Source organism: Temnothorax nylanderi, unplaced genomic scaffold (assembly GCF_030848795.1).
Source record: "Temnothorax nylanderi isolate EJ_2023f unplaced genomic scaffold, tnyl_v1.0 TNYL_tig0134_pilon, whole genome shotgun sequence".
Classification (NCBI taxonomy): Eukaryota; Metazoa; Arthropoda; class Insecta; order Hymenoptera; family Formicidae; genus Temnothorax; species Temnothorax nylanderi.
In genome coordinates, this window is record NW_027249196.1 from 483,349 (window position 1) to 494,983 (window position 11,635).

An 11,635-nucleotide genomic window follows, 5' to 3' on the forward strand; every position below is an offset into this window, starting at 1 on the left:
AAAATCATAATTGCTATTATACAAATCATCAGATATAATTAAATTAACATTGATAGAAATTCAATGTGTGTCATGTTCATCATTGTTCATATAATTTATAAAATTTTATGGTATACATATATCCAAGCTTTTACAATTAATACTTTTTATTTCTAAATTATTGAAATAGACATTGGAAATAGACAAGGAAATTATATATTCGTGAAAATTACACATTATTATATTTCTTTCGTACTCGTATTTATAATTCATAGAGATAATAAAGTTTAACATAATTTGCGAATTACTGAATTAGATATCTATTTTGCCGGTATACAATTATCAACTGTTTAAAATAATTATTTGACCACCGTATAATTATTAATTTTAGTACTCAATTATTAAATGTTAATTAATATTAATTATTAACATAACCATAATAATTATTACTTATTTAATCATTATTATCTCAAATGTGTCTTATATAACAAATGTATACTTCCAAATAAATCCATTTAAAACGTTGAAGTGCGTTTCATAATATTTACTATTTTAGTCCATTTAAAAATGGGTACGAATTGCGGGATTATTTAATATCGATGATATCATTTAACATCGGGTGTGCGAGAAACTATTATATTGCGTAGATTTCTATATTTACAATGATCCCATAAATGCATGATCGTTGAAAGCACATACCACACTTGATTACAAACTGTTGAAAAAGAAATCAGTACAAAAAAGAACACAATTAAATTTTAACTTATACTTTATACAACGCTGGAGATATCTTATATGTGCGTTACAATAATTTCAATACGCCTATATCTTGCTATTATAATCGCTGTACCGGAAGACCGAAACATAAGTGGTGAACATAAAGTGAAATATAATATTCAGTATCTATGTATACGAACAACTGGAGCTTACCGAACAAAGTAATAAATGTAGATGTGCACAAAGTATAAAACTGTTGTCAATCGGCTAATTGATCAAATAGAAATGCTAAGTAAGTGCGTGTCTCGCGCGCAGATTCTAAAGCCCCTTGCACAATAGGCGATAGCGATAGCGATAGCGATAGCGACAGCGACAAGGTTGCCGACAAAGCTATACCTTTGTCGGCAACTTTGTCGCTGTCGCTATTGCTATCGCTATCGCCTATTGTGCAAGGGGCTTTAATGATTACATAAATAGTACATTACAAATTATTAAAAATATACAAAGACTTTTTCTCTCGTGTGCGAGTCACCATTTGATCTTCTCATTTTTTAGCTGTAATTTTTCTATGCCAAGTGCTTTACAGTGCTTACAGTGATTCTAATACGCTTACAAGATTCTCATCGCTTAAATTTATCGATCGGAAAACATTAAGACAATTCTAATTACGAGGATTTATTGCAATATAATTTCTGTATACCCTTTCTTATTCATTAATAGAAATTTTGATATAAACTATACATATATGTGTAGTGTGACACGCGCGCGTGTACGTGAAGCAATGTAACTTTTATCCAATTGTATCAAATACATATTTAATGATACTCACGTGCATCGATGCAAAATCGTGCAGCTACACATGGGGTTATATCCGTAAAGAAGAAATCTATATATTTATACCCTTTTCCTAGGAGGGGTATGTCGTTTATATTTGGAGCAATAGTGATTCTATCTCATATTAATAAAACGGTGCCCCTTCACAGCTTCACAGACAAAATATCTAGTTTTCTTTACCTATAGTGCATAATGCTCAATCAAGATTTTAAAATACAGCTTTTGAAGTATTACAATATCGGAAATAGTATGCATTGTGTCATCCGCGGATACCATGCAATTAATGTGAAAAGTATTATGGTACACCATGCGCTTTCTTTGTCTCTCTCTCTCTCTATTTTTTTCCCTAAAAGTTCATCTAAAAGTTTATATCAAACGCCAAACTATATATAAACTCTTTGTTACTTAGTGGGCCCCGGAAGTAAAATATATTTCCCTGTATACGAGGTTTACAAATCGCGCATGATAAAACGGAGGCGTCTATTCAAAAAGACACAACGTGATCCTTAAAAATTTGCTAAGAGTTATTGGAATGTAGAGGAATTACGAATTTAGGTCCGAACGGCGATCTATATGTGATGCCGACGTCGGAGTACACCTTGTTCGGCAACGCGAGATTGCACAGGTACAATCTGCCGTTGTCGACGCTGTGCGACAGCGGTAGGGCACCCAGCAGGCTGAATTTACTGAGTATACCCGGTGTACCCGTCGCCGGTGGTTCGATAGCCAGCACGGGCGCTCGATTACTGTTTGCCCATCTCGCTATTGGAGTAATCATTCTAGGCGAATCCTCGTCGCAGAGCGCTATAAGTATCAGATCCACCAACGTTGGTAGATTCTTGACCTTGGTCTCTACCTTGTTCTCCGTTAACCTGTATAGCGACAGCTCCTGCAGGAGAAATACATCTTCCGCATTCTCCACGAATACGATCGTCTTCACACCGTGACTGGACAATTGCCGGGCGCAGTTGATACCCGCGGCGCCGGAACGATGCGGTCCACACAGCGCGACCACAGTGGGCCACTGATGCGCATTATTCGGATTCAACCGATGACTTCCGCCCAACAGCTGTAAGGTAAGTTCAGCACCGGCGCGACCGAGCAGTTCCACCTATCAAAGAAAGCACAGTGGCGATAAAACTATTAAATAAAAATTAGAATTAAAATAGAATTAGATTAAAAAAATGGAATAAAAACAATTTGGATACATATATATAAACGCTTATGTAAAAATGTGGCGCGTCAGCTATATCTTGAAAATTCCTTTTTAATTATTTTCTAATCAGAGTAAATATGTTCCATCAATATATACTTATATTTATTTAAATGTATTGCATCTCAAAACTGGATTGATATTGCTTGTATGTAGAATCTCTAGAATTATCTCTCTTTCTCCCAGTTTGATATTAGCAGAAATAATTCGAAAAATAATATCAATACGAACCCTGCGTTCCCAACTTATTCCCAATCTATCTGCCGCACCTATTAACTGCCGATGTAGGTTGAGAGTGATGCTGGGAATTACTAGACCGTTGTCTGTAACATATTCCTTTTCATCACGACAAGGCACCACAATCTGTCTGAGTACTGTAGGCTCGGATACAAGAATATTTTCGTCAGGCCGGTAGATACCTCGATTGCTTTCCGACTGCCTAACGATATCCGGCTTCAAAGAGTTTATTTCTTGCCACACAGCCTGCAAGAGACCAATTATATAAATTATAATAACATAACATTACCCAGTGAACACAATGCCTCAAATTGGGACAGATGTCATTAAGACTTAAAGACGTCATATGTCCTGATTTGAGACAGGCGTGTTGTCTGAGTTACAAGAAATATATCACTTCAAATTTTCTCTTTAATACAAATAAATAATTAATAAATAAATATTCTTTAAAAAGCAGTAAAACTCAACCTTTTTATTGAACAATGCTAAATTCTTTTCGAAATCAAAGTCCTGCTGTAAGGACTGATCAATCGGAGTACCAAAGGTATGCTCATCCCTTTCTAGTGCTCTTTGCCTGTGAGTTAATTTTTTTGAGACTGATTTGTTGTTAAATGCATTATTTTCGGCTGTAACAAAATTGTTGCATTAATATGACACACATATGGCAAGCGTAAATATATCAATCATATATGCGTACTTGGAGGTATTTTCCCATTAGGAGTCTGCTCCACTTGCTGCTGGTTAGGTTCCGCAGGCTTTTTGAAATTCGTCTGCGTCTGAGAACTTCCCGCTTGCACCGCATTTGAAACGCATTCTGAAATAGATCGCCCGACCCTTTTCGCAATCGGTCTCTTTACAATCACCTTACTGTGCGTATCATTCACATTTCCTGCTTCCTCGTTTGATATAATCTTAAGATTCTGTATATCCTTCACACTGCAATAATATAATTAATACATTAGCTAAGATGTTATATAGAATGTTGGATAACTTAATGCTAGAGCAATTGTCTGTAAAAAATCTGTTACGAAAAATATGAGTTTGATTACCACCTAGATTATCTGTATATACAACACTAAAAATTTCCAGTGCGAGAATATTTGACTTTGACAGAAACAAGGGATAAACAAATCGCTGTATTGTGTCGTTTCTTGGAGGACAGGATAATAATAAGTAATTTTAAACACACAAGCTTTAGTCTTCCAAAATGGAAGTTGGGCAATGGATTTTATACAAATTCTTTTTTACAAAGACAATAATTGTAATGAAACTGACATGGAAGTTTTGGCTCATCTAGGGCTATGACGCAATGAAATACACAAATAATATATCAATTTATGCATTTATTTAAATTGAATTTAAATAAATTTAAGTTTAATTTAGCTTTATTTCAGTCTATTTAAGTTCAATGGAACTATAAATAAATTTATTTGAATTTACTTAAATTCTATATATATATATATATATATATATATATATATATATATAAGATTCCTCTATTATTTCTCATGGTCTACAATGAGAAACTTACCTTAAGCTAACAATGGAAGAAGTATGAGGCATGCCATTGCAAAATGCTTTAGCCAGGGTCAAACTGTTCTCATTTAGATCGATAATCTTACCCTGGTAAGCAACATCGTCGATACACTTCACCGAAACTGTACAACCCAGGAACTGTTCGGACATCTTGCCTGAAACTGAAATATGAAAGTCAAAACGCAGGCTTCCGTAACCATCCGTAACTATTCACAATATAAATTACAATCCTGCTCGATTACGACATCGCTAATCAAATGAGGAAAGATCACGCGTAATTAAAAATTATGTCAGAATTTGTGGTAATCGCTACAGTTAACGTGTTATTAATTCATTGTTTGATAATGTATGATTACGAGCCAATGTATTGCAATCAACAACAATGAAATATATGATAATGAAAATTATAATGGATAATGGAGTCCCAAATGCATCATTTATACATAGAAACCCAGACTACAATAGCGTTAATGTACAGATAAGGCTATTCTTTTAAACTTAATGTAATACAATTCTTTTAAGACTTGTGTAAATACAGCATGTAACGTTAACAAATGAAAATTGATAAATACAAAGGCAGGAGTAAAATAATTATCAGTTCCAAGTACCATTGAAAAAAAAAACTCCACTTTCAAAGTTGTTGCTTGTATGAGGTTAAAAGCGGTACGACGTTACCGAAGAATTAAGGCGTACGTTTACGTACCTGAATCGACGGCGGTAGAGATAAAGAGGATTAAACAACGGGGAAAGAGTAAATCGCGACGACGCAGCGATAATCGCACTCAATTGTTGCGCACTATTTCTGTGATTTGGCGTGCGGCATCGGAACGAATCGCCACCCCGTATCCCGTATGTCGGCTCGTATCGTCGTATCTCGCACACATATTGTGTGCGTGACTATGATTTTTTCCTCGTACTCCGTTCTCTGACCGTGAAGATTCTTGAACGTTTTTCTCGCGACGTTCGTGTAGCCTCGCGAGGCGAGCAAATCTGTAATTATAAACAACAAGCCGAAATTTATACGAGCTGTAAAATGTAAATATTATTTACGGTTTACGGCGTCGGACGTACCGACCGTCAATATTGTTTCCCGCGATCCCGAATAAGATGACTTAAAGATATATGTTAAAACGATGTCTTAACGACGCCATAAATTAGGACATATTTCTGACAGTTTTAGAAGGTGTTCTTAAAACTTTGACATCTCTCAAAATGACTTTAAAATGTCATAATGTTCAGCAGAAACCTATTATACCGACGAAATTTTCCGTCAAAAGTGGTACTTGGATTCGTCCGCAAAACGTTGCGAATTTTGCCATGGAGTGGCGCGGCAGTTTATCCGAATTTTTCATCCATATAGTGCCATACACACTCTTTGTTGTATTATTTACGTGACAGTGTATAAAATATGGCAGACTCGGCAGGAAATTGGTGTCTGATCGAGAGCGATCCTGGCGTTTTTACTGAATTGATTAAAGAATTTGGCAAGTTATATTTCTAATTTTTATTCCCTGTAATTATACTGTGTTCTTTGCTTGCATTATTTTTGGCGTTACCCGAATTAGGCGATGCTCCAGTGGAAAGCGTTTGTCATGTGAATAAAGCTCCTGCACATGCATATATGTATATATGTAATTATATATATATATATATATATATATATATATGATTTGATGATTATAAACTGTGATTATCGACATTTTTTCGATCAATTCTTCAATTCTTCAATTCCTCAATTTTCCAATTCTTCAATCTTTCGATTTTTTCAATTCTCAACCTTTTAAAATCAATTGTTAAGTGGAATATTATATATTATTTTATTTACGTAGGTGTCAAAGGCGCACAAGTGGAAGAATTATGGAGTTTGGATGATGAGCAATTCAATGACTTGAAGTAAGTTTATTTTAGGTGCTTTTCATTTAGTGACACAAATCAACACAAACGACGTTCTATCTTTCTTGGCATTCAATAAGTAACAAAGACAGAACGACACTTGTGTCGACTTGTGTCAGTAAATAGAATGCAGCTTTTGTGTAATACTTATAGGAAATTTGTTTTTTATCGCATTGGAATGCATCAGGACTTTCCTCCTGGCTTTTGCTAAATTTCAAATATATACTTGTTCTATTTTAAGTAAAGAAAATGTACACTGCTTATGAGAAACAGGTCTAATCAATAAAATTATGTTATCTGAAAGATATCTCCATGGAAAGATTAGATATATTCTTTGTAATTAATTTTTTCACTTGCTACCAAGTTATTTTTCTTCAAAATTGTTACGTGTACTTGCTTTTCTTTAGATATACAAGACAAGAAAAACGTACATTGATAAAAAGGAAAAAAATGTCAATAATTTTGAGATTAGTATCTCTTACTTTTGTAGGTTAAATTTTACACAATGTCATTTTTTAAACTCAAATCTGTTATAAATTTCTTCTTTTGCAGGCCTATTCACGGCTTAATATTTTTATTTAAATGGGTACAAGACGATGAATTATCAGGAAATATTGTGCAAGACAGTAGATTGGATAAAATATTCTTTGCGAAACAGGTATGTAAAGTGTAAAATAGATATCTTAAATAGATATACTATAATAACTGGGAAAGTAAATTAAAAATTGTTAATTATTAATTAACTTTGTACTTCGTAATAAAAAATATAAAAGAATTAAAATATATTGAAATATTTGACATATAATGACAGATCGTATTATTATTTAATCCTACGTTATGTGGAATAATTAACAGATACTATTCATAAAATAATAACATTTAATTTAGGTGATAAACAATGCCTGCGCGACGCAAGCGATATTGAGCGTTTTATTAAATTGTAAGCATGCAGACATATCTCTAGGACCAAACTTAGAAGAATTTAAAAACTTCTGTCAAAGTTTTGATGCAAATATGCGCGGACTTGCACTTAGTAATTCTGATGTTATAAGGGAAGTGCATAATTCCTTCTCCAGGTATTTAGTACATATGCTTTTTAAGTAACAAATATTGTTTGCTAAAGAAAGTGTCATATTGTACTGTACATATTGTATATACTGAAATTTTAGACAATCCTTATTTGAATACGACTCGAAGCAAGCGTCTAAAGATGACGATGTGTTTCATTTTGTGAGTTATATTCCAATCGATGGTCGTCTATACGAATTAGACGGGTTGAAAGACGGGCCAATTGATTTAGGTCCGTGTCCGGTAGGGGAACAATGGGTACAAGCTGCGAAACCTATAATTCAAAAGCGGATAAACAAGTAAGTTGCGAAAAATAACTTTCTCAATAATTTATCTTGTATACACGTAGATAAATATTATGATGTATTATTGATGTGTGGCTTATCAACTGCGTGGTATAAAAGTGAAAATGATTATAAACAGGTATAACGAAGGCGAAATTCATTTCAATCTGATGGCTATAGTGACAGATAGAAAAACTTTATATGAAAGGCAGAAGGCCAATGTTTGCGATCCTGAAGAATTAGAACGTCTGCAGGCCTTAATTGAAGAAGAGATCAGAAAGTCGAAAAGATATCAAATAGAGAACATTAGACGGAAGCATAATTATTTACCACTCATCATGGAACTTTTGAAGATTCTTGCTAAGGAAGGCAAGCTTGTACCTTTGTATCAAAAAGCAAAAGAGAAAGCACTTGAGAAAGAGTCAAAGAAAAATAAGGTTTAAATTTAAGTGAAACCAGGAAAAAGATTATAAACTAAAATAATTGGTATATTTGTGTTGGTATAGCAAAGAGGAAAAAATAAGTCATTGTATCAATCCTTTTTTCTTTTTAATAAAACAGCTATTGCTTAATAAATTTTTGTGTTTTCCTTAAAAACAGTTTAAAGTAACACATTTAGAGTAATATTGCGTTATATTTTTATAAGTATTGATTTAATATTACCTATGTAAAGTATAGGTTAAAAAAATACATTGTATCTTAAATATAAAAAGGTATAATTGTTTACTATAATTGTTTAATATTTTTATATTTATAATTTTATAATTTCATACAAGTTAACTATCGGTAGAATCGGCAGAATCAGCATTAGTTTCTTCTTGATTAGTATCGGCTGTTTTTCTGTTTTCATTTCGTAAAGATACTTTCCCATCTTTATACACAATTTTAGGTAAAAACTTATCGGTTAGGGCCTTTCGAATTTCAGGAATTTTAGTATGATATAAGTGTTCCACAACATCTGTAACATAAAAATTCTCATATAATATATGTACGCAGTACGCATAACATTTATAAGTACAATTTTGATATTTTGTTACCGGCGAAATTATCCACGTCGCTCATATTGCATTCTTGAACAAGATAATAAAAGACCTTGCAAAGAAATACCGCAGTTGCTCCATCAAAGTATTTTGCAACGTTGGGCCATATAATTTCACGGGTATTGGATATTCCTTTTGCATACATACTGCAACAATGAATTAAATGCGTTTGTATATAGTGATCTAAAAATGCTTATGATCTATTAAAATTAATCCGAATGGTTCTTAATAGATTGTATATTACAATTACAACCATAAAATGCAATGATACTTACTATTCAATTAATTGTATCTTAATGTCGTTTAAATAAATAGGATCTGTACTGAATAATTGCAGATGCAACTGATGTTGCCAGAAGGTTCTTAAGACATTCTCATGTATATTTAGTTTTGTTGCCATTTTCTGCCACACTGCCTTGGGAAGCGTGGCATCTTTGAGATCTCTTATATCTTTACTTAATGTAACATTGAGTAAAGTTTTTATGAATTTTTTTATCAGTGGTAACGTCCACCTAACGTCAACTAACGCTGTAATTAGATTAAATAGATAATATACAGATGTGGATATATATCAGATATCTAAAAATATAACTAATATAAGTATAATTATAACATTTGATGGTGACAGAATATATCATGAGTTACTTACGTTCCGTATCCGATCTATCCTGAGCTTGATTTTTGAGATACCGATATCGTTTAAAGATCGATCTATTTGTTCGTTTTAGTATCTTCGCCAATTCACTAAATTTAGTATCATGTTTCTCAAGATGTTTATTATGTGTGTACTTTAAAATTATTTTATCTTCTTTAGAAGTATAACTAAGGCATAAAGATCATACGTAAGTATGATTGAAGTGGTTTAAGATCAATTCTTGATTTAAGATCTTTGTATCTTACCGAGTATAAGTGATTTTATTGCGATATAATACTTTAAATCTGGAATAAACGCTGTAGAGAGTTCGCCAAGGTAACCCATTTGCCAAAAATTGAACAAATTTCTGTCTTTCCTTCGCATCGCGTATAAAGTATCTTCCACTGTGTCTCCAATAAAGAAATGGCTCGACTGTCTTTGCATCCCAGTCATGGAGCTGTATACAGCACGTTATAATAAAACATGTTGTTCGAAGGCAGTTCAATTCGGTTATATTGCCCTATGATATATTTAAAATATACCTCGCAAAACATCTCCCAGTTTTTCCTGATAATCGTGTCCTCTGTAGGTGTATACGGACCTTTTCGGATCGGCCCATGTTCCTGAAATAATATTTTCTGTGTTCTCGTTGGCGCATGAGATCCAGAAAGCTCTATTTTGTGTTGTGGTGACACCGTATGAGTCAGTTTTATATGTAGTTCCATCAATTTCTGGAATATAAAAAATAAGTTGATATACACAAGAAAAATAAATCATACGATACACAAAATATAATAATCAAAACTAACTTTTATGTTAATTAACGGCATTTCTTCCCATTCTTCAAAATTTTTTAACCTTTCTGAAAGATATTCCTCTTCTGTATTCAATTTACGTTTCTTAAAATGACATTTGTTTTCCCTTTTTACTCGAGGCCTTGATTCTATTCTGAGCTTGCGTTTTTTGTTAAACTGTTCGTCTGAATCTGAAGTCGTGTCAAGATTTTTCTTTTCAGAATCACTGATAAAAAGGGGATCCGTCGTTGGATCCTTATTCACTTCTGACAGATCGTCGTTCCTCATCGAGGATAATAAAACATCATTACCATCTTCAAACTTTACTATAGAATCTAAGTCGTGTAATAGATCAATAGTTTCAAAATTATTGAAATTTTCTGTATTGCACAATTCTAATTTGAACGTATTGTAATCACTATTCATGCTAATCGTTCTTCCTCTTTGCGGGCATGTATCCACTGGAGTTATATCCACAGATTTATCTGACTTTTTAAACACTGGACTTTTAAATGCCGGACTCTTCAACAAGTCCTTTTGATTAACCAAGTGTATGTTCTTTTGAGGACTATTTGTATTTTTATCTGCACAATTTGTATCGTCAAAACCCGTCAGATTATTCACTTTGTTAGGTGTACTATGTATATTTTCTTTGTCAAATATAATCTCGTTAATCTGTGAATTTAAATGGCTTAGCGATTTATTAAACCTTGGATCTGAATCCATATCAGGATCTTTTCTTTCACAATCACTGATGAAAAGGGGATCCGTCGTTGGATCCTTATTCACTTCTGACAGACCGTCATCCTCTTGCGTCGTATGACTTGGCCATTTAAATTCGTTTTCTTTACAGGAATTTCCTACTTCTTCATTTCCAAGTTTCTGTACATTTACCGTTATTATCTCAGCCATTAAAAATTTCTTTTCCTTAATTCTGTTTCTTTCTGTAACACAGATTATTAATGTGATCATACACGATATCAAGTGATATTATATATTTTTATTATTTTTGGTAAATCTGAACCGATTTCGTTGAACTTAGGCTCAATCGACGCGTTTTTGCACGAAACGAAAGAATCTGGCAGAAAAAAGTGTCGCTCTGCCCCGCGACGCGAGATATTAAACGTTAAAGTTGACAGGAATCAGGTTATGAATCCCGTCATACCGACGAGATGTAGCAACACTGAACATCACTGAACATGCCCTCCGGCCCTGCTCAGTGGCCGCACGCGCATGCAAAACTGCGCCAACTTTAAATATACACAGCTGAGAGGAAGCGCAATATTGAGTATAGATATCGATATTTAAATCATGAGGTAATTCTTCCAATATTAATTGATAACTATATCAAACAAGTATATTGTTTTTTATTCTTTGTAGCATATGGGACAAATGCGACGCAGCCG

General features: G+C 33.4%; 3 protein-coding genes across 6 annotated transcripts; 1 reads left to right on the plus strand and 2 right to left on the minus strand.

Moving 5' to 3' along the window:
* Positions 1 to 599: 599 nt before the first annotated feature.
* On the minus strand, positions 600 to 5,711 carry Edc3 (enhancer of mRNA-decapping protein 3). 2 transcript variants are annotated; one of them, XM_071714096.1, is made up of 7 exons: positions 5,592 to 5,711; positions 5,220 to 5,506; positions 4,512 to 4,677; positions 3,678 to 3,916; positions 3,449 to 3,606; positions 2,975 to 3,226; positions 600 to 2,641 (listed from the first exon to the last, which is right to left on the minus strand). In XM_071714096.1, the coding sequence occupies exons 3-7, from the start codon at positions 4,664 to 4,666 to the stop codon at positions 2,048 to 2,050; spliced, it is 1,398 nt and encodes a 465-aa protein (XP_071570197.1). In that variant the 5' UTR covers positions 4,667 to 4,677; positions 5,220 to 5,506; positions 5,592 to 5,711; the 3' UTR covers positions 600 to 2,047. The 2 variants fall into 2 exon arrangements, with proteins under 2 accessions (XP_071570197.1, XP_071570198.1); XM_071714097.1 differs by having other exon boundaries at positions 5,588 to 5,637.
* A 140-nt stretch (positions 5,712 to 5,851) lies between these two features.
* Uch-l5 (ubiquitin carboxy-terminal hydrolase L5) lies at positions 5,852 to 8,337 on the plus strand. Its single transcript, XM_071714101.1, has 6 exons — positions 5,852 to 6,000; positions 6,346 to 6,409; positions 6,962 to 7,067; positions 7,298 to 7,485; positions 7,579 to 7,776; positions 7,901 to 8,337. Exons 1-6 carry the CDS (start codon positions 5,925 to 5,927, stop codon positions 8,202 to 8,204), a joined length of 936 nt encoding a protein of 311 aa, XP_071570202.1. The 5' UTR covers positions 5,852 to 5,924; the 3' UTR covers positions 8,205 to 8,337.
* Positions 8,338 to 8,460: 123 nt separating this feature from the next.
* On the minus strand, positions 8,461 to 11,434 carry LOC139776979 (uncharacterized). Of its 3 annotated transcripts, none has more exons than XM_071714093.1 (8): positions 11,254 to 11,434; positions 10,245 to 11,173; positions 9,978 to 10,166; positions 9,702 to 9,892; positions 9,451 to 9,623; positions 9,077 to 9,329; positions 8,799 to 8,947; positions 8,461 to 8,719 (listed from the first exon to the last, which is right to left on the minus strand). In XM_071714093.1, exons 2-8 carry the CDS (start codon positions 11,139 to 11,141, stop codon positions 8,538 to 8,540), a joined length of 2,034 nt encoding a protein of 677 aa, XP_071570194.1. In that variant the 5' UTR covers positions 11,142 to 11,173; positions 11,254 to 11,434; the 3' UTR covers positions 8,461 to 8,537. The 3 variants fall into 3 exon arrangements, with proteins under 3 accessions (XP_071570194.1, XP_071570195.1, XP_071570193.1); XM_071714094.1 differs by having other exon boundaries at positions 10,245 to 10,813; positions 10,939 to 11,431; XM_071714092.1 differs by having other exon boundaries at positions 10,245 to 11,434.
* Positions 11,435 to 11,635: the final 201 nt, after the last annotated feature.

Bases quoted from the DNA above. Each gene is read 5' to 3' on its own strand.
- Edc3 (XM_071714096.1), bottom strand. From the start codon at position 4,666: ATGTCCGAACAGTTCCTGGGTTGTACAGTTTCGGTGAAGTGTATCGAC. The intron at 3,227-3,448 runs GTTGAGTTTTAC...GGTCTCTTGCAG, and splicing joins TAGCATTGTTCAATAAAAAG to GCTGTGTGGCAAGAAATAAA. The intron at 2,642-2,974 runs GTTCGTATTGAT...TTTCTTTGATAG, and splicing joins GAATAAGTTGGGAACGCAGG to GTGGAACTGCTCGGTCGCGC.
- Uch-l5 (XM_071714101.1), top strand. From the start codon at position 5,925: ATGGCAGACTCGGCAGGAAATTGGTGTCTGATCGAGAGCGATCCTGGC. The intron at 6,001-6,345 runs GCAAGTTATATT...TTATTTACGTAG, and splicing joins TGAATTGATTAAAGAATTTG to GTGTCAAAGGCGCACAAGTG. The intron at 7,777-7,900 runs GTAAGTTGCGAA...GATTATAAACAG, and splicing joins ATTCAAAAGCGGATAAACAA to GTATAACGAAGGCGAAATTC.
- LOC139776979 (XM_071714092.1), bottom strand. From the start codon at position 11,201: ATGATCACATTAATAATCTGTGTTACAGAAAGAAACAGAATTAAGGAA. The intron at 9,893-9,977 runs GTATATTTTAAA...TGCTGTATACAG, and splicing joins ACTGGGAGATGTTTTGCGAG to CTCCATGACTGGGATGCAAA. The intron at 8,720-8,798 runs GTAACAAAATAT...TTTATGTTACAG, and splicing joins CGACGTGGATAATTTCGCCG to ATGTTGTGGAACACTTATAT.